At 62.4% G+C, this 16,156-nt stretch overlaps 1 protein-coding gene across 1 annotated transcript; it reads right to left on the bottom strand.

Moving 5' to 3' along the window:
* Positions 1 to 6,266: 6,266 nt before the first annotated feature.
* FSCN1 (fascin actin-bundling protein 1) lies at positions 6,267 to 15,937 on the bottom strand. Its single transcript, XM_045461636.1, has 5 exons — positions 14,964 to 15,937; positions 8,643 to 8,799; positions 8,406 to 8,527; positions 8,010 to 8,177; positions 6,267 to 7,654 (listed from the first exon to the last, which is right to left on the bottom strand). Exons 1-5 carry the CDS (start codon positions 15,793 to 15,795, stop codon positions 7,452 to 7,454), a joined length of 1,482 nt encoding a protein of 493 aa, XP_045317592.1. The 5' UTR covers positions 15,796 to 15,937; the 3' UTR covers positions 6,267 to 7,451.
* Between the last annotated feature and the right edge of the window lie 219 nt (positions 15,938 to 16,156).

Below are 16,156 nucleotides of genomic sequence, written 5' to 3'. Positions count from 1 at the left end.
GGCAGAGACTGTGGCCTCCCTGAGTCAAGGAGACAGACATGAGAGCTTGGGGAGGCCTAGGCTGTGCAGGGCAGAGGAGCGAAGAAGGAGAAAGCTGCCCGGACAGGCTGCCCGGGTCTGTGGACGGGAGCCCGGCGGGGAGGCCTTAGGGCCAGGTGGAGAGCAGCCGACCACAGCCCGGGCCACCACCTGCCGCCGTGGGGACCAGGGACCAGCTCTTGGGGGACACTCTATCTGGGGCCCTGAGAGTTGTGGAGGCTTTTATTTATACCCCCCAAATCTGCCAGTGATGCTTTGGGAAGAAGGAAGGCGGTGGGCAGGAAGATGAGGTGGAGAGGCCCCGCCGAGCCTGGGTGCTCCTCGTTAGCAGAGACGAACCCCCTAACCCACACGGGGTGACATTTGTACTTCCTGCCTCCGTGAGACCCAGGCTTCAGCCTGGCAAGAAGCTTCGAGGGCGATTCCGTCGAGGTCGGGGAAGATACACTCACCCACAGCTGGGGCGGGGCTGCAGGGAGGCCATCTGGCCACATCTATCAAAATGTCAAGTGACCCCAGAGTCTCCTGCCTGGGCGCCTGGATGGCTCAATCAGTTGAGTGTCCGACTTTGGCTCAGGTCATGATCTCATGGTTCGTGAGTTCAAGCCCTACATGGGGCTCGCTGGTGTCAGCTCAAAGCCTGCTTTGGATCCTCTGTCCCCCTCTCTCTCCGCCCCTCCCCAGCTCGCTCTCTCCCTCTCTTTATTTCTCTCTAATCAAACAAGCAAACCAACAAAAAAAGGGACTCCTGCCTACTATTGTTGTTCCATTCAGCAGCGTGTGCCGCTCAGGACAAGGAGGACAGATGTGAATGTCCGTGAGCGGCGGACGAGGTGGGTCAGGTGGGTCGCGGAGAAGCCAGAGCGAGGTCGGCCTGTGCAGGTAAGGAAACCGCACGTTTGTCAGGAGATCCCTGAAGGGAAGGGGCCCTGGGGGCACTCGATCCCGTGTGTGCAAAAAAAGTAAAATACGGCCCTGGCGCACTGTCGTCGGGAATGTAAGATGGTGCAGCCACTGCAGGGAAACCGTATGGAGCTACTCAAAATAAAAAACCCCACTAGACTGGAATGACCATAGGACGCAGCAAGACCCTATAGAATGGGAGGCAGGGACGAGGAGAGAGATCGGCTCCCCCCGTGTTCCCGGTGGCAGCACTCCCAAGAGCCAGAGCGGAGGCGAGCTGGCGGCCAGCGGTGGGGCGGCCCGTCCCTCCCACGGACACTATACTCCGCCGCAGAAAGGAAGGAGATTCTGGCACACGGTCCAAGTGGATGAGCCTTGCAGACACCGTGCGGAAATAAGCCAGTCACAGAAGGGCAGACACTGTGAGATTCCACTGACCCGAGATCCCTGGCACAGAATGGATTTTACCAGGGGGCCAGGGGAGGGGCGGGCATTGGGGTTGAACCGGGGGCAAGAGTTCCATGTTACAAGATGGAAAGTTCTGCAGACACCTGGGTGGCTCAGTCGGTTGAGTATCAGACTCTGGCTCAGGTCACGATCTCGTGGGTCATGGGTTTGAGCCCCGCGTTGGGCTCTGTGCTGACAGCCTGGAGCCCGCTTCAGATTCTATGTCCCCCTCTCTCTCTCTGCCCCTCCCTGTTCACACATTCTCTCTCTTTCTCAAAAATAAATGAGCATTTATTTGTTTTGTTTTGTTTTGTTTTGCTTTGATTTATTCTTGAGACACAGAGCGTGAAAAGGGGAGGGGCAGAGAGAGAGAGAGAGACAGACAGACAGAATCTGAAACAGGCTCCGGGCTCTGAGCTGTCAGCACAGAGCCCGACGTGGGGCTTGAACCCACGAACCGTGAGATCATGACCTGAGCCGAAGTCGGACGCTTAACCGACCGAGCCACCCAGGCGCCCCTAAATAAGCATTTAAAAACAGTTTTTGTAAATAATCAACAAGATGGAAAGTTCTAGAGGACGGATGGTGGTGGCGGATGTATTTAATGCCCCTGAACTGGCCACTCGGAGCAGGGAAGACGGTAAGTTCTGTGTCAGTGCATTTTACCACCGTCCCAAATTATCTCCTTACTGAATTACAATAAAAGAACCCCAACGGGGTCCTGATCATCTTGGCACAGCGGCAGAGGCCAGAGCAGCCCTGCCACGTAGCGCCCCCCCTGCCCAGCACAGAGCTGCTGTGAACCGCAGGCCTGCCCGTCTCCCCCCCAGCTGCCCCCTGGACGCACAGTCCCCCACCCCGGCTTCCCCCTCACTTCCCCTCACCCCTGGCTGCAGCTGACCGCAAAGTCCAAAGTGCTGGAGGGTAACCACTAAGGAAGTGGCCAGCCGGTGAGCGCCCGCACGCTCCCTCGCGGGGAGGCTCTGCGGGGTGAATCCCGGTCTCCCGGGTCGCCCACGGCGCTCACACACTATTGCCGTCCTCCTTCAGGCTCATGTACCCCCCTCCCTGTTTCCCGGGGTCACCTCCCAAATAAGCCCCCTGGCCTTGAGTGCGTGTCTGTTTCTGGGAGAACCCATCCCGCGAGCGTCTATGTGCTGTACAGACAGGTTATGTTTCTCTGTATAAATCCAGCTGCACCCAGGAGCAAGTTTCATAACCGCCTTGCGCCTCAGTCTTTGCACCAATAAATGGGAGGAGCAGGACTCACTACCACTACCCGGGGCTGGGATGGATGGGGACGGTGGCAGTTGGCTCCAGAGGCTGGAAGTCCAAGATCAAGGTGTCAGCACGGCTGGGCTGGGGCCTCTACCCGAGGCCTCACACGGTCTTCCCTCTGTGCAAATTTGTCTCCTAATCTCCTCTTCTTACAAGGACACAGATTGGAGTGGGGCTCACCTCGGCGACCTCTCATAATCACCTCCTTAAATACCCTGTCTCCGCGCACAATCCCATGGTGAGGTATTGGGAGTTGGGGCCTCGGCATGAGAATTTAAGGGGGACGCAACTCAGCCCGTCACAGGACTAAGTGAGTGAATAAGGGGCTAGTAGCCGACACGTAGCAAGGGCTATCTGTGGGTACTGTATGTAACAGCCGGTTTTCCAGAAGAGTAAAAGACATAGCCAACGGTGGTACCCTGGCTGGGGGCGGGGCTGGGGGGAGAAGGACTGGGGTCAGGCAGCCTTTGAGGTCATCCTCTTGCTTTTATCACCGCGATTCTTAGGATAATAATAACGATCAAGTAGTCACCCGTGCAGAGGACCTGCCAATGCCTGGCACCAGCAGGAGCTTCCTGGAAGGTGGGTCTGCCCCTCCCCTCCCAGGGGGTCAGGCCTGGGTCCCAGGGAGGGGGAGAGGAGTGCATATCCCTCCCCCAAGTCTGTGCAGCTTCTGTCTTGCTGATTCACACCTCCTGGAGGATGAGCCTCCTCCTGGTTAAGCCCAGAGGCCCCACTAAGAGGCTTGGGCTTCGGGCCAAACGCTCCACCCTACCCCGCCCCTCCTCCCCCTTCCCAGGCCCTTTCTCCACGCCTCCTTCTGCCTGGGGAGGCCACATCTGTTCCCTTCTCTCTTCGCTGCCCCAGGGGTCTCAGGACCCCTCCTCCATCTGGACAATCTTGCCAGGGAGCCAGTCGCCCACTGCTCAAATGGGGGAAACTGAGGACGGAGGGTCCCCAGAGAGTCCAGATCCTTCTGCGGCCTCCCATTATGATTCAGTGTGGGGTCACCGGAGGTCACCTATCATCCCTCCTGATTCAGGAAGAGACTGCTCTGACCCTGCAGGAGGTAGGGCACAGCCAGCCCTGGAGTGTCCTCCTCTGAGATCGCCCCAGAAATGAGAGGAGGGGCCCTGGGCGGCTCAGTGGGTTAAGCGTCCGACTTCGGCTCAGGTCACGATCTCACGGTTCCTGGGTTCGAGCCCCACGTCGGGCTCTGTGCTGACAGCTCAGAGCCTGGAGCCTGCTTCGGATTCTGTGTCTCCCTCTCTCTCTGCCCCTCCCCCGCTCACACTCCGTTTTCCTTCTCTCAAAAATAAATAAAAACCTTTTTTTTTTTTTTTTTTTTTTTTTTTAATTAAAAAGAAAGAAACAAAACAGGGGAGAAGCCTGAGCTGCGGACACACTTGGGAAGCTCAGAGGCCCCACCGACCAGGACAGCTCATTGTTCCCCGGGAGCTGGCGTATGTGTATCTGTACTCATATCTGTGTGTCCATGAACACTTCTGTGTCTGTGCACACACGTCTCCAGTGCACGTGTGTTTGTGTGTGCACAGGACTCTGTACGCATGCTCATGCATGTACATAAGCCCATGTGTATGCGGGATCGCATGTGATGGGGCCAGGCCCTTGTCAATGGGGAGACACTGAGGAAGGTTCTTCTGGCAGGATCGAGAGCTGCGTCTCCTGCTCTGGCATTCGAGCCTGGGCCCCAGAGCTGGTTCTGACAGAAGGGAACCGAAGGCCCAGAAAGACCCAGAAGTGAGGAGCCTGGGTGTGCAGGAGCGAGGCTGGTGGTCCCCAGCATGCTCCACGCAAGGCCACAGGACGATCGATCTCTTTCTGAAGATGCCCATTGCCTCCAGGTGGGTCCGGAGACAACCTCCCTCGCTTGTTCAAACCCACTCTTCAGGGAGGACCCAAGGAGGCTCCACCCACCCTAGGAGGCTCCACCCTGCCTCCTGCCTAGCTTTCCCCTACAGGACCTTTGCATATGCTGTTCCCTCTGCCCAGACTGTCCTTCCTGTCCCTTATAATGTCCTCTTTCCCTAAGTGTGATCATCACCCCAGTCAGACTGCGTGCCTCAGTCACCCACAGCCCCCACAATGCGCAGCCACGTGACAGGTGCCCATTTTTGTGGAATGGATGGAATTCGGAATCTGTGCCTAGCTTGTCTGGTTAGGGACGAGGCTGGGATTCCGGGAGCGGACCCTGGTGTCATTCCAGGGCAGTTCATTCCTGCTCCGTGGGCGGGGCTCGAGCCACCTCACCCAGCAGGATCTACAACTGTGCCCAACTGGAACCCTTGCACCCCACCCCAACCCCTCTCAGTGTGCCTCTCCACCCCCCCCCCCACCCCCACCGTGGTCTGGAAGAGCTTGGATCCGGAAGATTCATCTGTCCCTTCCATGTCACTGAGACTTTTCTGGCTTCCAGCCTGGCTTTAACAGGGGTGGGGGACTGGTCGCCAGGACCCCGCTGGGGCCCCAACATCCCTTTGTGGCTGCCATCTGCCCTTGTCAATCTCGAGACTCCCGCCTCCAGGAACCACCAATCACAGCCCGCCTCCCAGTTTCGTCACCAGCAGCCAATCAGCGCTTCCGCTGAGCCCTCTGGCGGCGAGGCCGGCTCCAGCCCCCTCACCCCCGCGGTCCCCAGGCCCTGGCACTGCACGCCCCCATGTCCCCATCCATCCTCTGCTCATTGGACACCCACGGGGCGCCGTGCTCCACCCGCAAGGCTGTGCCTGGCTGCTCTGGACCTCAGTCTTCTCCTCTGTAAGATGGGAACTAGCGCTACCCTTGGGAAGCTCTGGGTTAAGTGAGATACCGCAGTTGCTGCAGGGCTGGCCAGGTCGGGGAGGGGTGGGGGGGGTCTGCCAGGGGCAGAGAACGCAGGGTGGGCTCAGGGCTGGACACTTCCTCAGCTTCTGGTGTGCCAGAAGGAGAAGTGTCCCCCAACTTCCAGGGCTGAGCCTGCTTTGATGTAGGGACCCAACCTGGCGCCTCCCTCCCCCCAGCTTAGCCCATCCAGCGGCCTGCTCCCAGGACCTGCACCTGTCTCTATCTGTGCCCGTCCGCAGAAGGCCCGTCGGACCGCGAAATCCCAGCCTCTGCAAGGCCTAGTGTTTGGGGGTGTTGATGCATCCACAAAAGGCCTATGCAGTTGAAGAGGGCGGCCAAGGGCCCCAATCCTCCAAGTTGTAGTCAAGGGCATCTCTAGAGGCAGAAGAAAGCTGGATCTATGGGTTCGTGTTACCCTGACCTCGACCTCCTAAGCCCACGGGCCCAACTCACGGTGCAGGCCTGGAACGGGCCTCACAAATACTGGAGGCAGGAAACTGTGGGACCAGATTGAGCCACCTCCCCACCCAGGAGCTCCCGCTACCTGCTTGGGACCCTGGTGGCCTCAGGCAGATCTCTAGGGTAAGTAAGAGGCCATCCCTCACAGGGCCCCCTCCTCCACTCCTGGAGGCAGCCAGGCTGCTCAGACCACCCATCGGACCCTGGGCCCCGCCCGCCCCACCCGCCTGCACCCCCAACACACACACACACACACACACACACACACACACACACACACACACACACGGGCCAGCTCAGGGCTGCACACGCATTATTTTATTTTGCTTTCCAGTCTGAAGCTACTATCATGGGCGTTTAGTTATACAAATGACACTTACAAAAAATAAAAGACCAAGACACCCAGAGTGAGATGCATGGCAGAGATGAACCAGGGGTGGGGGGCTGGCAGGGGGCAGGGCCGGGAGCCAAGGGCCTCGGGGCTCCCCGGGAGGCTCCCAATGGAGGGTGCCGCCCAACCTCATCCCACCCCAAGACCCAAGGAGTCCAGTCGGACAGGGAGCACCGATCACACCGGGGGCTCTGGCTGAGGCGGTGAGGGACTCAGCACCACCAGATGGGGACACAGGCCAGGGCAGGCAGGAGGGAGGGGGCCAGGGAGAGGCCCCGAGGAGGTAGGGGCGGGTTTGGGATTCAGGGAAGCACCCTGCCCCCCGCCCCCCACGACTAGCAAGCAAATAGGGCTGCGAGGCCCGGAGATGCCGATTCAAGATCCCCCACGAGACCCCTTGAAGATCACTCGTGGCTGCCAACCAGGCTTGCCTGGGCGCCTCTGGCAATAATGTTTCGTCTCAAAAAAAAAAGAAAAAAAAATACTGATTTGGTCATTTTCTGCTTCCAGTCAGGCCAGGGTGAAAGAAGACAGACGGCAGGGCCCCAGACCACAGCGGTGGGCAGGCGGGCAGGCCGCGGGTGCAGAGGGGCCAGCAGCCAGCACACGCTGCTTTCACCCCCTCCCCCTCCCACAGCCTCCCCCCCCCCCCCCCCCGCCGCCGCAGGGATGGTGCACCAGGGGCTCCGATAAGCTGGGGGCAAGCGCCCAGCTCCCGGGAAGGGGCAGGTGGGGAGAGGCTCTTGGGAGGGGGCAGAAGATTCCAGTTACACACCCCGCCAGGCCCAGGGGCTCAGGAAGGCCTCCCAGCGCCGCCCGCCCTCCTTGGCCACTTTGAGGAAATAAGGCTCAGAGTCGTCTGAGGTCAGAAGAAAGGGGTGCCAGCCTCGCCCATGGCAGAGAGGAGAGAGGGCAGAGGGGTCTGAGATCCCCTCCAAGGACCAGGCACGGGGCAGCAGGTGGGGGCACCATTTCCTCTGGGTTTCCAGTTTGAAAGGCAAGGGACTTGCCACAACACCGGAGCCCAGCTGGAGAAGAGTTATTAGCAGAAGGGTCTGGGCAGGGCGGGGACAGGGCGCTGGGCGGCAGGCTAGTACTCCCACAGAGTGGCGGGGTCGATGGTCTCGGCGCAGGCCTTCAGGACCCCCGCGTGGTCCCCCTTCAGGTAGCGCCCGCCCACCTTGATGGCCACCTTGTTGTAGTCACAGAACTCGAAGAAGAAATCCACGGGGGTGTCGCTGCTGCTGGTGACCGAGGAGTCACTGCCCACTGTCCAGTACTTGCCTGTGGAGTCTGGGGTGGGGGGTGGGGGCGAGGCCCATCAGGCCCCATGCTGGGCCAGCTCCCCACACGGCAATCACCACTTCCGGAACTGGGGTGACCTCTGTGTCTAAGCCTCCCTCCCCCCGCTGCTGGACAGGGGTCCGCGCCCCTTCCCCCCACCCGGGGTTTAAGTCCCACAGCTCAGGTGTGCGACACCTTCCCGGCCCAGAACCCCGCCTCTCGCTCTGGTGGAGCCAGGGAGTCCACTCTGGGGTGGGCCGGGGAGCCCCCCTCCTACACAGAGAAGAGGGGAAGGGCCTGGTGGCCACAGGACGTCTGTCCCCAGAGCCAAATCACTGAGCCACCTCGCCCCCGGAGAACCCACCTTTGATGTTGTAGGCCCCGTCACTGAACTCCAGCTGGAAGACGTCGTAGCTGGAGCGGTTGGCATCCAGGGTGCCCGTGACCTTGCGGCAGCCGATGAAGCCGTGCTCCCCGCGGAACACAATGATGGGGCGGTTGATGAGTTTCATGAGGAAGAGCTCCGAGTCCCCTGGCCCAGGAAGGGGGAAGGGCGGTGAGCCTCATGGTGGGGGCGGGGCGGGGGGGGGGTGCTGGGATGATCCGGGTGTGGCCCAGAGAGGGAGGGCGGGACTCTGGGGTCAGCAGGCAAATCAGCCCTAGGGTGAGACCCAGCAGGGGGCGGGGCTGGGGGGGGCGGTGCCGGGGAGTGACTAGGAGGTGGGCAGACCCTCCGGGGAACCAGGGACGGACTACCTACCTGCTGTCTCCACCGAGGCGGCCAGCTGCCCGTTCTTCTTGGCCGTCACAAACTTGCCATTGGACGCACGCAGTGTGATCCGCCGATCAGTCCACTCGATGTCAAAATAGCAGCTGGCGTTCCTGGGGGTGACAGGGCAGGGTCAGGCAAGGCCGCCCCGGGTCCCCGGGCCCCGTCCCAACAGAGAGGGCCGGTCTGGGTGCGGGGTGGTTGGGGGGGGGGGGGGGGAGGACTCACTTGGTGGAGGCAGTGGACTGCACGCCCCCGGTGGCCGTCAGCGTCCAGTACTTGCCCGTGTGGGTGCGGAAGGCACACTTTTTGGTGTCGCGGTCGATCTCCAGCTGGAAGGTCTCCTGGTCGGTCTCCTCGTCCTGATTGGCTGACAAGTCCATACCTGCGGGGAGAGCTTCCGACTGGCACGGGGACCCCAGTTCGGGCTGACCCACAGCCCTGCCCTCACACACCAACACGGCGGGGCTGCGGAGACCCCTCGGCCTCGACAGCAGAGGCCAGAACCCAAGACCCCAGGCAGGGCCAGGCAGGGCCCAAGGCCGGCCAGGTCCGTCTAGGCATCGTGTCCTCTGATTATAGAAGTAATACCTTCCGACAAACCATCTGCAAAAAGCCATTCTAGAGCCAGTCGGGAGAACCTTAACGCGGCCCAGGATTAAATATTAAGGATTAATTACGGTTCATCATATTGCGGTTATGTAGGAAAATGGCCTCGTTTTTCAGACACAAACACCTCGAGACGAAGTGCCCCGAGGTCAGGGATCTGCTTTCCCTACAACCAAAAACAACGAATAAAGGGACAGATGGAGCTAGATGGCAGACTGTGGCACCTGAGAAATCGATACATCGTAGCCTCCCCGTGCCTCTGAATGTGTCCAAGTTAACAGGAAAACAGAAGAGCGACCTCACGTTCCTTTCAGAGAACTTACAAAACTCGTAAAAGTGAAGTCGCACGCGGTCCCACGCCCCCGCGCCCCAGACCGCAACGGGCACGGCGGGTGGACGCACCCTCCTTGCCTGTCCCCCCTGTGCAGACACAGGCATTTTCTCCACCTCAGTGCACGCCTGCCACCGATCTCGATCTGCAGGTGATCTGGCAGCATCTTTGCACACGTGTCCCTGTCCCCAAAGCACCTGATGTGACCAGAGGGAGCTTCCAGCGCTCCCAAGCCCTGCAGCCCGGAAGCAGGCTATGCGGCCCCAATAGAACGAACTCACACTCCCCAAGCGCCTGGGTTCGAACGACGCCCACAGCAGAGACATCTGCCCCACCTGCTGGTGCCCAGACTCAGAGCTCGCAAGTGGGTCACCGTTTGGGTCCCGACACCTTCGGGAAGACGGGACCACACTGGTGGACGGTAAGTTGTCCCTTCAGAGGGGCAGATGGAGGCTGGTGGCTGGCGGAGCCCCGGTTCCCCCACCCCCACCCCGGGACGGGACCCACCCTTAGCTCTCTCCACCACCAAGTGGAGGGCCTGAAGGGTGTGAGCCTATTTTCTCTTTTTAATGTTTATTTATTTTTGAAAGAGAGAGAGAGACACAGACAGAGCACGAATGCGGGAGGGGCAGAGAACGAGGGCGACACAGAATCCGAAGCGGAGCTCGAACCCAGGAACGGTGAGGTCGTGACCTGAGCCGAGGTCGGACGCTTAACCCACTGAGCCCCCCAGGTGCCCAGGGTGTGAGCCTGCCTTAACCCACATCAGCACCAGGGGGCGGGGACCTTCACCTCCCCAAAGAGGGAGACTGAGGCACAGAGGTGGTATGTCCTTGCCCAAGGTCACCCAGAGGGAGAATATTGAGTCCTGGTGACCCTGAAGAGGGGAAGGGGGCAAACGGGCCTCCAGCCATGCCCTGTGTGTGGCCTGGCGGACCCAGGGCCCTGAAATAGATCCTCTTGGAACCCCTTGGGCTCCACTCTCCAGGCCCCCCAGGCCCGCAGAGCCCTGATGTTGGGGATCTGCTGACGGCCGCGAGGCAGGTAATGAGCCCCATCCACCATCACACCCCCAGTAAAGCACTGGGTGAGTATAAGGGTCAGCAGGGACTGGGCCCCCTGGGTGGCCGGGCCACCAAGAATGGGACCATCCTAGGGCCACTCAGGGGAGGAGCACCACTTGGGGCTGCAGTCCCCGAAAGCTGGCCGACCTGCCCCACCCCCACTGCTGCAGAAGGGGCCCTGTGAGCCCGCCCCGGGCCACCTGCCCAGGGTACCTGCGCTGGCTGGCTGACCGGAAGGAGGGAACAGAGGAGAGTAAAAGCCCTCCAGGCACGTTCCAACAGCAGGAAAGACAGAGAGAGATCCCCAGAAAGAGGGGCAGAAGGGAGCAGGGAAGGGACCTGGGTTAGAAGTCAAATCTGCTGGTTCAAAGGGCTCATCTTAACACAGCCTTGCAGATAAACGAGGCACTTGCCAGCCTTCAGGAGATAACGCAGAAGTCGGGAGGCTCCGCTGGGTCGTCGCTGCCCAGGGGCACACAGCTGCCACCGGCCACTGGGTTACTGAGACCCCATCAGCTGGCTGTGTGCAGTCCTGGAAGGGCCTAGGCCAGCAGGGGAGCCACCCAAAGTGGAGGCCAGGCACCCTGGGGTAAGTGCCCTCCCCTCACTCAGCCTCGGTTTCCCTCTGTCTACCAAAAGGGTCCCTCCATCCTGCCAGGAGGTTGGAAGAATTCAGGGGCCTGGTGCCAGGTAGACAGCAGGTCCTCCAACCCCAAAAGGAAGGGGTGGGGGAGGGATTCGTCTCCCCAACATCCAGCAGGGCCCCTCCTGGCTCTGAGGCCCTGCCCAGATGGGAAAGGCCCCGCTTGGCCTTGGAGTCTCTAATTAGAGCTGGGTTACTATGGGAACAGGGTTTTCTTCGGGATTTTTCTTTTCATCAACAGCAGCAGCAGCAGCACAGAAAACCTGAGTCACAGACCCGCAGGAGCCCCGGGGAGGCAGATGTGGGGGCTCAAAGAAGCACGTCTCCTGCCTCCCCCAGCCCTGCCCGGCCCTCTGCCTCATGGCCTTCCCTGTCTCCAGCCTCTGAGCCATTCTCTAAGGTAGCTCGGAGAGGGCACCCCACCCCCCGCAGCCTTAGCAGTCCCCAAATTCGCCTGGCCTGTCCAAAGTGGACACTCCCCAGCACCCCATTCAGGTTAGGGGAGGGGACTGGGAAGCATCTGTGGCCTCCGCACCCCCCGCCCCACCTTCCGGTCACTCTTACCACCACCTGACCCCTTCAGATCCTGCCTCCATCCTTCACAAGAACAAGGGCCTGAATTACCTCACATGTCCCGCCTCTTCGGGAGAGCTCTTACACATCCTGCAAAGCCCAACCTGGCCAGCCCTTTCTCAGCCAGCCAGCCAGCCAGCCAGCCTTGCCTTTTGAGTGCCCCTGAGTGGCTGGGACAGGGCACTTCCTGAGCACGCATCCCCAGGGCACAGCTGGCCAGAGGCAAGGAGCTGTGAGACCAAGGTGGGGACCTCGGTGAGGCACAGCCCAGGGTGTGGCTGGCGTCGGGGGCAGGTGAGATTTCTAAGGAGCACGGCAGGAGACCCCACTGGGAGTGACGTGCTGCTCCCCCAGAGACCCTGCCAACCTCCAGCCCCACCCAAGCCAGCTCCTCACCTGGGACGTGGTCACAGCTACACCATTTCTGAGCACCTGGGATGGACATAGGCCATCTGCCTGTCACATCAGTCCTCAGGCAGAGGACCCCACTCCCTGGTAGCCGAGATGGCCCCCTCCCAGAAACAAAGCCTGGCTCAAAGGATTACCCTGGGGCAGCCCAAGCAGGTGGGGAAACTGAGGTCAGAGAGCAGGCTGCAGCCTCAGCAGGGAGCACCCCACCCCCACCAGGCCAGGCCCGTGCAAGCCTGTGGACATGATTCACATCCCCCCTGCCGGCTAAGCCCCGGATCCTCCTCCTTCCTGGCTGGCTTTTCCCAGCATGTGTCAGAAGCACAGACACCGCCTCCTTGCCACGCAGGCCTGTCCAAAATGGCCTCCGCAGACACGCCCCCCCCACCCCCAAACGGCTCCGGGTCCTGCGGTCACCCTCTATCCCACCGGGAAGCCCCGGGGTCAGCTAACACGAGAACAAGAGGAGGACCCCAAGATCTGAGGCCAAAAGAGCCCCAATGTCAGCCCCCAAAGACCCCTCCCCCAACTCTATGCACCTTTAAACTCACAGATGAGCCAACACTTCTACTGGCCCAATTTCCGGCTCCCCTTGCCCCATCAGCCTGAATCACACCCGAACGCTGCCAGCAAGCTTAATAAAGAGGAGAGGGCATCTGCCCAGGCTCGCTCAGCTCTTCCCGACCCCGAGGGCAAGGGCAAGGGCAAGGGCCAGGGCCACCTGCTCCTCCAGGTCTTCCTCATGGCGGCCCCCACCAGCTGTTTCAGTCCCACCTACCAACCTCACAAACTCCTTCCCAGACATACTGGGCTTTCGGCTCCTTCCTGCCTCAGGGCCTTTGCACCAGCTGTGCCTCCTGCTGGCACCACTGTTCCACACACCTGATCCACACAACCTTGTATTCATGTTTCAGGTCAGCTCAATTGTCCTCTTCAGAAGTCACCACCACCACCACCACCACCACCCCCCCAGCCCTCCCCCATCTAATCTGGGATCCTGATATACTTTCTGGACCCCCAGGCCTTTGCCTGACACCTCTGGGATGCTGCTCATGTCCCAACAAGAACATTAGCCACAACAGGGAAGGGTCCGGACACACGCACTCATTTGTTCACCACTCAGGCCCCAGCACGTCTCACCTGGTAGGGCCTCAAGATCTGCTGAAGAGGTGAGGAGTCCTGCCCTACCTACGCTGTGTGAGACCAGAAAGGGGAGGCCCATTGTGCCCTGGAGGCTGGGAGGTATCAGGGGGTCCCGAAAAGCACCTATTCTGTAGTCAGACTGACCCAGTTCTGCAAGCTGCTAACTTGCTGTGTGACCTTGGCCAAATGGCTTCACCTCTCTGGGCCAAACCCGCTCATCTGTTCCCTTGAAATATTACTGCCCAAATCAAGCAAACTCAGGCACAAAACAGCCATTTCCCCTTCCCGGCCTCTACCCCACTGACAAGGGGCTGCAAGCCCCTCTCCCCAGTCCCAGCCCACAGTCAGGAGGCTGGCTATCAGAAGAAAGTCCGGGAAGGCCACTCTACCAGGAGGAGGCCACCGATCGGGCTTCCCATCCAGCCATCTCCAGAGGCTGGGCTCCAACTTCCCACTCGGCAGAGCCAGCCCCCGACAGGTCCTTCCAGTGGGGCCTCTGGCTGCAGAGAACCAACTGTCTTCCTTGCCAAAGGAGGGACGAGGGCGTCAGAAGGAAGAGAAACCGCCCAGGGGGAGAATCTAAGAAGGGAAGAGGGGGGCTCATTTCTGGCGCGCAGGCCGGTAGGAAATGGCCAGGCCAGCGGGAGGCCCGGGAAAGGACGCATCGAGTTGCAGCCAATTGTTCCAGGCGGGACACTTGGGGATGGGTTCATCCGAGGGTAGGGGGCCTCCCGAGGGAGCCAGGCTGGGGTCTCTCGGCTCACGTCAAGTCCGCCCTCGAACGCCCGCAGCGCAGAGCGCACCAGACCCGAGATGCGCGGCGGGCGCAGGGCGGGGTGGGTGCCTGGCAGGGGGCCATCGGCGCCACGCCGTCCCGGGACCGGGGCGCAAGGAGGGAGGCCGCCTCCAGGAGAGGCTCCGGACCCGAGCACTAGAACCGGGGGCGGCGCGGGGGGTCCTCAGCAAGGGGGGACCCGCAGAAAACCGATCCCCTCCCCCGCCCCTCCGCATCTGGTTTTCCCATCTGCAGAGACCGAGCAGGACAAAGGGGGCGAGGGAGGGCCCTCTGGAGGAGCCCGCCCCCCTGCTCACAAAGGCCGCGGCCTGGAGCGCGGGGCAGACGCGGGAGGAGGGGCTGGGGGGGGAAGGGCAGGCACAAGGGGCGCACCCCCCAGCAGAGGCCGACCCCTCGAGGCTGCGAGTGGGGGTGGTGAAAGGCCTGGAGGGCTGGAAGGTGGCGGCGCACCCTGCGGGGATCAAAGGCTCCCCCATCCCGCCTGCGCCGCGAGGGCCGTGGGGGGTGGGGGTGTGCCCCGAGCGTGTAGCTACCCTCGTCTTCGCCCTGGAGCTGACCAGGGAGGGGCACGAGGAAAGGGGGGATGGGCGTTGCCCCCCAGGGCTGGGCTGGGCAGGGCGATCCGCGGGATCAGCGTGCGTGGGGAGTTCCAGGCCTGGGGCTGGGGGGGGGGGGGGGGGTCGGAGGGTGGCCCGTAGGGCGGCGCCTACGTGGGGCCCGGGAGCCCCAACCCCGACGCGGGGCGGGGGTGTGCGGCGCCGCGCGAGGATGGGCAAAGCCCCACCCCTCGCCCCCTCCTCCGGGCCCGAGCGCACGTCCCGCGACGAGGCGGGGTGGCCGGCGCGCCTAGCGGGGGCGCACCGGACGTCGCTGGGGATTACAGCAGCGCCGCGGGCGAGAAAGGGCGGGAGGCTGGAGGTACGGGGGTGGGGTGCGCTTTGTGCACCGACCGGGAGAGGAGGGGGGCGGCGTCCCCACTCACCCTGGCGCGTGGACACGTTCCTCTCGTTGGCCGCCTGCAGCACGACCTGGGCGCAGCTCTGCTCCAGGGCGAAGAGCTCGTCCTTGCCCACCTTGGTGGCCTTGCCCGCCTTGAGCGTGCCGCTGGGCCCCGACGGCGCCAGGTAGCGGCCTTCGCAGTCGCGGAAGGCCACCTTGCCGGAGCGGAACTCGAGCGTGTAGCCGGTGGCGGGCTCAGGGCGCGCCACCAGGCGCCCGTCGTGGCGCAGGAAGCGGTGGTCGGCCGTCTGCACGCTGTAGCGCTGGTCCTGGAAGGCCAGCGTGATGAGCGAGTCGACGCCCCAGGGCACGTCGCGGTCCACGGCGATCTCGTCGGCCGGCCGCGCGCTCAGGTGCGCGTAGCGCTTGCGGGTCAGGCTATAGATGTTGACCTGCGGGTGCATGGCGATGTGCACGCTCCACTTCTCGGCCGGCGACACGGTCTGCGCGAAGCACGACAGGCGGTCCTCGGTGCCGCCGAAGTAACGCCGGTGCACCTCGGACTGCAGCGACCAGCGGCCGTCGTCGTGAGCCACGATGAGAAAGCGGCAGTCGGGGCCCGGCACCTCGCGCTCGCAGGTCACATTGCCGTCCTTGTCCGCCGCCAGGTAGCGGCCCAGGTGGCTGCGCAGGCACACAGCCGCGCTGCCCGCCTCGTCGGGCGGCTGCTCCAGCGTCCAGATCTGCTTCTTCTTCAGGCTGCTGGCCGACGCGTTCACCTTGAACCCGAACGCCTCGGCCGTCAGGTACTTGTTGCCGCAGTTGATGAGGCCGAACTGGATCTGCACCGCCTCGGCAGTGCCGTTGGCGGTCATGGTGGCGGCGGGCGGGAGGGCCCTGGCGCGGCCCGGGAGGTCGGTGGCGGGTCCCCGCGGCGGCGCCCTGCTCCTTTGTTCACGGCCGCGGCCCGGCGCGCACCCTGCGCAGCGCTCCACAAAGCCGGCCCGCGGCGCGCGAGCCCCTTTCTAGGCGGGGTGACGTCAGCGCCGCGAGGCCCCGCCCCCGGCCCGCCCCGGGGTTCGGCGCGGGGAGGGGGCGCAGGGAGCGCGCGGAGGGGCGCGGTTGGCAGGCTCGGCGTCCCCTCTCCTCCTGCACGGCAGGCCTGTGCTGCGCCCCCGCTTCGGCTCGCTCCCCCCAGTGCCAGGGTCCCACCCCCGCAGTGCCGCAGCCTGAGGA

This window comes from Leopardus geoffroyi, chromosome E3, assembly GCF_018350155.1.
Source record: "Leopardus geoffroyi isolate Oge1 chromosome E3, O.geoffroyi_Oge1_pat1.0, whole genome shotgun sequence".
Classification (NCBI taxonomy): Eukaryota; Metazoa; Chordata; class Mammalia; order Carnivora; family Felidae; genus Leopardus; species Leopardus geoffroyi.
Note: the sequence above shows the minus strand (reverse complement) of the source record. Positions and strands in the feature narration are given on the sequence as shown.

What these genes read in the sequence shown, in the direction of transcription:
- FSCN1 (XM_045461636.1), bottom strand. Translation starts at nt 15,795, where the DNA reads ATGACCGCCAACGGCACTGCCGAGGCGGTGCAGATCCAGTTCGGCCTC. An exon ending in GAACGTGTCCACGCGCCAGG is followed by an intron (nt 8,800 to 14,963) that starts GTGAGTGGGGAC and finishes CTCTCCCCGCAG; the next exon opens with GTATGGACTTGTCAGCCAAT. An exon ending in CGGGGCCTACAACATCAAAG is followed by an intron (nt 7,655 to 8,009) that starts GTGGGTTCTCCG and finishes CCCCCACCCCAG; the next exon opens with ACTCCACAGGCAAGTACTGG.